Genomic DNA, 7,820 nt, shown 5'->3' on the forward strand with positions numbered 1-7,820 from the left:
CCCCTCCCCCCACACCCTCGTTGGCCTGCCCCTCCCCCCGCCCGAAAACGCCTCCAAAGTTTGGAAAGTTGGATGGATGCCAACTCAGTGTCCGGAGGGGAAAACGCTGTTTTACCTGAGGGGGGGGTGCACTGCCCCACCCCCACTCACTTTCCTTATGCCCCTGGGTTACCTCCAGGAAGGCCATTCTTGGGCGTGGTGAGCTCCCTGGCAGGTGGGAGTGGTAGTGCCAGGGGATTTCTTTGGGACGCTCCTAGTATAGCATTAACTCTTATTGCAGTGGCCAGCCTGGAGCAACTTCAGCACCACGGTAATGCGGTTGATGGGTTTGTAGAGAGGGGGTCAGGTCAGACCTAAAAATACCTCCTTCCTCCACCCCAGGCCCCTAGGAGCACAGGAGGCAGCTGACTGGGCCTTCCTTTCAGCTGTCCCCTGTCCCTCTGAGCGCCACTCCCTTTGCCCAGCCTGGTGGGGGGATGTGAGAGAGTCTGGGGCCCACTGGAGGATTCGCTTAGGTCTGTAGGGAGTCTGCAAACTGGAGTTTGGGTATATGTCTGGTGAGGGAGGAGGAGGGGATGAGGAATCCTTGAAGGGGCCACAGGTGCCCTCCTCTCCCATCTTCCTTTCTCCTTGTTCCCAGGTCCCAGGAGCCAGAGCCTGGCTCCTCCAGGCTCCTCCAGGTTCTTTAGCTAAAGAAGGTCCAGGATGGAGGCTGGGGTCAGGGGCTTGGGGTCTAACCCGCAGCCACTCCCCCTTTCTGGACTGGGCTAGGGCGAAGTGTGTGTGTGTGTGTGCGTGTGTGTGTGTGTGTGTGAGAGAGAGAGAGAGAGAGAGAGAGAGAGAGAGAGAGATGTAGAGAGAGGTAGAGAGGTGGGGAGACAGGAAGCAGCTCCCTTCCCAGGAGGCCTGGAAGTGCCGGAAGCCCTTAACCCGAATGTGTGGTCAGGCAGCATCTGCCCAAGCCAGGAGCCCGGTCAGTGTGACTGAGCCAGCCTACCCCCAGGGACCTGTGGGGCCCTGTCCCAGGCTCAGCGCGGGGCGGGGCCGAGGGCCATGTAGATTGACGTAGCCTGGTGGGTACCATGGGGACGGGCGTGGGCAGTGACAGCTGGGGGCTAGAGGGTGGAAGCTTCATCCCTTTTGACCCCTTGGGGAGGGGTGGGGCTACTGTGATTGTGAGGAGAGGGGCTGAGAAAAAGTCCCACCAGCGCAGGGGGTAAGAGGGTGGGGAGCAGAATCTGTCTCCATGGCGCCAGGCCAGGGTTGGGATTGGATGTTTACTTTCCAAATACAGTTCCATGTTCCCTCTTCCCTCCCCAGAAATCTAGCTGTGGATTTCCAAGAGCTCAGAACTGCCATCCCCTCCCCACTCTGTGAAAGCGAGGGGAAGAGTTGGGCGCAGGGGAGAAACCAGGCTGGGCGCCGGGTTGGCACTGCCTTCTCTCCTGGGGGCCACCGGCACACTCAGCCCCGCTCTGCTCCACCGAGGGGGAGGCGGAGGGGGACTTTCCCGGCGCTCTCCGCCCCCCAGCACTGCAGGCAGCCTCTCCCTCCCTTGGAGGCCTCTGCAGCCTGCCCGGCATCTTAATTAGCTCTGCTGCTAATGAGCCTCTGGCTCTCAGCACCTCCCCCTTCCCAGCCTCTCTGGCTTGGCTTGGGAGTTTCTGTGTAGACCTCTTAGGGCTCTGTTGCCCTGGCCCTCACTCCTGGCCGGGCTGGGTCCTCTCCGTGAAGATGGGAGACCTTCCCTCCCCTCGGGCTGTACCACCTCTGGAGGAGGAGGATGCCGGGTGGGGGCGGGGCTGCTCCCTCAGGGAATGATATTGCCAAGGTTTGGCTGTAGCTGGGCCCATGGGATGAGGGCTGGGAAAGGGCCTTTCTGATTCCCCTCTTGTTCCTTCCCGACTTTTCCAGGGCAAATACAGCAAGAGGAAGGGGCGGTTCAAAAGGTCAGATGGAAGCACGTCCTCAGATACGACGTCCAACAGCTTTGTCCGCCAGGTATGGGGAGGCTGGGCTCAGAGGAGGGAGGTGGCTGGTGGGTGGACGCCAGCATCACTGAGCTGGGTCTGCGGCTTTTTCCAGGCTGCCTTCCCCATGTCATCTGTCACCTGCCTGGAACCACCCCATCACCCTGACATCCCAGGACCTCTCCTGGATGTGCTGTCAGCTGCACCCACTCCTCAGCCCCCACCCCCGCCCAGCTCCTCCCCCAGCACCAGGCACCAGCCTGCTGCCTGCCTGCGTCATCTCATTCAGGGACAGCCTGGCCTGCCTCCTTCTAGCTTGCTTCGGGCTGTCACCCACTCCCCCTGCCGGCTGTCTGCTTCCATGTCCTCCCCCAGAATCTGTGATGGGGTGGGGTGGAGGCAGGTCCTAGGAAATGAAGAGCGAGGACATTTGGGTCCCTGTCACCCTGGTTAGGTACTGGGCAGGGAAACACACTCCTCACAAATAGACATGACTGTTTAATTAGCAGAGAGAAAGTGTGCAGGGAGCGGGTGGGGGGGGCAGAGGCAGTTGAGGCATGAGGTCCTTGACTTGAGAGAGGACTTCAGGTCAGCACCCCTAAAGACCAGCACCCCCTAAGGGAGAAGGGACACTGAGAATAGCTTTCTGGGCTCTCCTCTGCTGGGTCAGGAAGCTGCCACTCTCCTCTCTCCTCCAGCTCTCAGCCCTGGGCCATCTTAGGTTCAGGGAGAGGCTGTGAGAGAGGCATGTGGTTGCCATGACTACAGAGCATCTCAACAAAGCCTGGTACCCAAAAAAGGCGGGGGGGGGGGGTGATTGGGATTAGATGAGGAAAAGGGTACATGGAAGAGGAAATGGGCAGGGCAGGGCAGAGGCCAGGGGGACACCCTGGAGGCGAGTCCCACCTTGGACTGTGAGAGAGAGAGTGATGCCAGGCAAGTGCACCCCAGGTTGCAGGAAAGCCCTTCTTTTTTATTCTCCTGTCTCAGCAACGCATGGCACGTGTGAGCCTAGGCCTGACTTGGAAGGTTCAGGAAAGGGGACCTTCGTTCCAGTTTCCTGAACATACATACAGACAGGAAGTTCTTCCTCAAAGCGCTCCCTCAGCCTTCCTTTTGCAAAACTGGGCCAGGGCTAAGAAGAATGACACTGTGCTTTTGTTATCCCCCTTGGCAGTGGTGTTTACCAGCCCAGGGGTCAGACCCCAGCCTCCAGCTCTTCCTCCTCTTGGCTCCCCGGTTCTGACGCCCCACAGGTGGCAGGGAGTGGGGGGGCAGTCCTTGCCACATCTCCGAGCTAAATATACCCGGGTAGTTTGCACACGTAGCAACTCTGCCTGTAACCTGAGCCCCCAGGGGAACAGGCAGTTTGGGCCACCCCCTGGGCCTGCAGGGCCAGGCACTGAGGGCGCTGGGATGGAGGCGCCCAGCCGGACCCTGGTGGTGGTGAGCTGGGGACGGAGCAGGGTGGCGGAGGGGAAAACAGCTGCTGGGGGAAGCTGCGGAGGGGGCCTTCACCCCAGCCCACCGCCTCGCTGCCTCTCTCTTGCTGTTCTGGGGGGTGTGTGTCTGCAGGTTGGGGTCCGTGAGTACCTCTGCACCAGGCCGTCTCTACATCTATTTCCCTGGCTCTCTGGGCATCTGGTGCTCTGACTCCAGTGCTCCCGGTGGGAAGCTGGAGAGCAGTTCTCACGTTCCCTACTCATGTCCCTTCTGTTAGTGACTCCCACCCCTGCCCAACCCTCCCCCCACGATTCTCTCATTTTCTTTTTCTTTCTTTCCTTCTTTTTTTTGAGTCAGAGTCTCACTCTGTTACCCAGACTAGAGTGCAATGGTATGTTCACAGCTACTGCAGCCTCGACCTCCTGGACTCAGGCAATCCTTCCCCCTCAGCTTCCTGAGTAGCTGGGACTACCAGCACGCGCCACCACACACGGCTAATTTTTAAAATTATTTTAGAGATGCAATCTTGCCATGTTGACCTGTCTGGTCTTGAATTCCTGGACCCAGGCAATTCTGTTGCTTCCACCTCCCAAAGTGCTGGTATTACAGTCGTGAACCACCGTACCTGGCTTTATACATGTTCATGATTTGGCCGGGAAGGGGACAGGCGACTGCACCAGCTAATGACCGAGGGCCTCTGGGGAGGGGTGGGACTTTCCCGTATCCCCTCCATGCCCGGCTAATGGATGTTCCTGACCAAGGGACCCTTTTATGCCCTAAGGAAAGATCCCACTTCTCTGTAGTTCTGCTCTCCCCCAGTTACCTCCCACTCCTTGCCTATCGCCTCTCCCTCGTGGTCACACAGATCCACAGCTCCAGGCTCCTGCCCTCACATGCCCCCTGCCCTGGGGACACAGACTCCAGGACGCCCCCCAGGTCCACTTGCATAGCTGAACCCACTCTGCCATGCAGACTAGAGAGCACTCCTGCATGTCTGCGCACATGCATGGACGAGCATGTGCATTCCACTGCCAGGTCTGCATGGGCTACCTGCGTCTTGCACATGTGTGTCTCACGGAAAGAGCTCCTTGTGCTCTGGGTTGGTCAGTGTGGTCAAAGTCAGCTTCCTGGCACTCCCAGACTTCTGAGCCTGGCACCCGCAGTCCTGGTGTGGGGACGAGGCTGCTCCATATCTGCTCTTAGCCTGCCTCTTCTGTCTGCACTACCAAGATCTTCAGTCATCTTGGGTCTTGTGAGAGCCTGATGAGGAGGTCTGATCCTGTTAGTACCAACCAGAGGAGCGGGGGTAAGGAGCTTTCTCCTGCCACCCTTGAGCAGACGATAGCAATGTTTGGGGTAGCCCCTCACGCCAAGTAGCAACCCACGGCCAATAGTGTGACAGTTCAGGACCGAGCTGGTGGCTGCCATTCCGGAAGGGACAACGTCAGACCTTCACTGAGTCTGTCTTGTCGGGTGCAGAGGCAGGGGAGGGAAGGCGGGAGTAGAGATCAGCCCCTGGCATTCCTCCCTCCTGTAGGCCCTATCAGGTTCCTACCCCTCCCTGGGCCCCAGGCAGCTGTCCTTGGGCCTGCCTTATCCTGCTGCTTGCTGCTGTCACCCTCCCTAGGGCCATACTTTTCCCAAGGGCCCACAAATCTCAGCTCAGGACTCCTTCCACATAATGCTACCTTTTCTTAGCCCTGGTGGCATCATAGTGGGCTGGCTGGGGCTGGAGGTGCCCTGGCACCTCTGTGCCTTCCTAGGCCTGGGAGTTGGGGAAGGCGGTGCTGGCTCTGAGCTGGCTCTGTTTTCTTTCTTTTTTTTGAGTCATAGTCTCACTCTGTCACCCAGTCTGGAGTGTAGTGGCATGCTCATGGCCACCACAGCCTCGACCTGCTGGGCTCAGGTGATCCTTCCACCTTAGCCTTCTAAGTAGCTGGAACCACAGGCGTATGCCACCATGCCCAACTGATTTTTTGATTTATTGTAGAGATGAGATCTCACCATGTTGTTCAGGCTGGTGTCTTGAAGCCCTGAACTCAGGTCGTCCTCTACCTCTACTTCCCAAAGTGCTGGGATTATAGGCGTGAGCCACTATGCCCAGCTAAGCTGGCTTTGTTTTCAGGGCTCGGCGGAGTCCTACACCAGCCGTCCATCAGACTCCGATGTCTCTCTGGAGGAGGACCGGGAAGCCTTAAGGAAGGAGGCAGAACGCCAGGCGTTGGCTCAGCTCGAGAAAGCCAAGGTGAGAAAGTTGAGGGGAAGGGCTGTACTGGCATTATTGCCCCAGCCTCAGAGAGCGCCTGGACATATCCAGGGTCAAGTCTTGGCCTGGCTACCTGCTAGCTGTGGACCCTAAGCCTGCTGTCTGTCCTTCATCTGCACAATGAGGGCTGTAGCACTTGCCTCCTTATGCAATAGAATAAGAGTCTGGTACTGTCTCCAGCCATCAGAGGGGCCTGTCAAGTGCTGACAATCTCCACCACTTCCTGGAATCAGGCTTCCTGGGCTGTGATCCCAGTCCTGACTCTTAATAGCTGTGTGACTTTTTTTTTTTTTTTTCGAGTAGGAGTCTCACCCTGTTGCCCAGGCTGGAATGCAGTGGCATGCTCACGGCCACCGCAGCCTCAACCTGCTGGGCTCAGGCAATTCTTCCAGTTCAGCCTTCCAAATAACTGGAACTACAGGCATGCACCACCATGCCCAGCTAATTTTTTTATTTAATGTAGCGATGAGGTCTCGACGTGTTGCCCAGGCTGAACCCTTGGGCTCAGGCAAACCTCTCGCCTCTGCCTCCCAAAATACTGAGATTACGGGCATAAGCCACCAAGTGATCTTAGGTGAGTCACTTAACTTTTCTGAACTTCAGTCTCATTCATGAAAATGAAGATAATCATACTGTTAACTTCATAGGATTTTTTGTGATGAATAAATGAGATAAGGGGGAAAAAGAAAAATAAATAGATGAGTGAATCCATGTGAAACTTGTAACATAGTACCGGGCCCTCTAAATGGTAACTACTGTTGTTATTATTGTTATTAATGTTTTGGATATCACCCTGAGTTCCCCTACCACCATCCTCACAATTCCTCAATGCCTCCCTCTACCCTGAGAGTGCTGAACATGTTTTTTTTGTTTTTTTTTTTTTTAGTTGGAGTCTCACTCTGTCACCCAGGCTGGAGTGCAATGGCCGCTCCTGGCCACCTCAGCCTCTACCTGCTGGGCTCTGGCAATCCTTCCACCTCAGCCTTCTAAGTAGCTGGAACTACAGGCGCGCGCTACCACGCCCGGCTAATTTTTTTTATTTATTGTAGAGATGAGGTCTTGCCAAGTTGCTCAGGCGGGTCTCAAACCCACAGGCTCAGGCAATCCACTCACCTCCGCCTCCCAAAGGCGCGGGATTACAGGCTGAGCCACCGAACCCAGCTGCGTTTTTTTAATTCCTTTTTTTTATTGTAAAAGTTAACATACATACAGAAAACCACACAAACATTTTATTATTATTATTATTATTATTATTATTATTATTATTATTTTGAGTTGGAGTCTCACTCTGTTGCCCAGACTGGAGTGCAGTGGCACGCTCATGGCCACTGTAGCCTCAACCTGCTGGGATCCGGTGATCCTTCCACCTCTGCCTTCCAAGTCGCTGGGACTGCAGGCATGCGCCACCACACCCGGCTAATTTTTTTGATTTAGTGTAGAGACAAATTCTCCCCAAGTTGCCTGGGCTGGTCTCGAACCCTTGGACTCAGACAATCCTCTCATCTCAGCCTTCCAGGGGGCTGGGATTACAGGCTTCAGTCACCAGGCCCAACTCACACAAACATTTTCATAAGCAATTTACAAAGCACACAACCATGTAGCCACCACCCCCAGTCAGGACGTCATATGTTACATTGGTTTAACCCTCTGGTTGCCATCCTCCCCTGTGTGTCTTCTCTAGACCAAGCCGGTGGCATTTGCTGTGCGGACAAATGTTGGCTACAACCCGTCTCCGGGGGATGAGGTGCCTGTACAGGGAGTGGCCATTACCTTTGAGCCCAAGGACTTCCTGCACATCAAGGAGGTGGGAGAGGACTTGGTGGCTGCAAAGGGTACACGGGAGTGGGCGCCAGGAGAGGCATTCACTAGTGCTTCTCTAGTGGAAAAAAGGTCTTCTGAGCCAGCAGAGCTGGGCTGAATCTACTGTGTGACCTGAGCCAAATCTACCTCTCTGAGCCTCCAGTTTCTCATTGGTAAAGTGAGGTGGTTATGCCTATGTCACAAGGTTGTTGGGAGGGTTTGTCAGGAGGCTGAGCTGGAGTGGCTGCGTGCTAGGGACATGTAGGTTTCAGCATTTGCCCCAGTGGCCTTTCTAGATTTGGGAGGGAGGGGGGAGGACTCAGAATGGGATGTGCTGGGGG

The 7,820-nt window shown here is 56.0% G+C and overlaps 1 protein-coding gene across 1 annotated transcript in view; it reads left to right on the top strand.

Annotated features, from left to right (window-relative positions):
• The first annotated feature begins 3,303 nt into the window (after positions 1-3,303).
• Positions 3,304-7,820, top strand: part of LOC110596434 (voltage-dependent L-type calcium channel subunit beta-1-like) — a 5,050-nt gene continuing 533 nt past the window's right edge. The window contains exons 1-3 of the mRNA XM_021716976.1: positions 3,304-3,416; positions 5,539-5,658; positions 7,361-7,521. Coding sequence (XP_021572651.1) covers positions 3,387-3,416; positions 5,539-5,658; positions 7,361-7,521 — 311 coding nt within the window. The 5' untranslated portion in view covers positions 3,304-3,386. The remainder of the gene's footprint in view (positions 3,417-5,538; positions 5,659-7,360; positions 7,522-7,820) is intronic.

Source organism: Carlito syrichta, unplaced genomic scaffold, assembly GCF_000164805.1.
Source record: "Carlito syrichta isolate Samal-C Ts95f unplaced genomic scaffold, Tarsius_syrichta-2.0.1 Scaffold309114, whole genome shotgun sequence".
In the NCBI taxonomy this organism is placed as follows: domain Eukaryota; kingdom Metazoa; phylum Chordata; class Mammalia; order Primates; family Tarsiidae; genus Carlito; species Carlito syrichta.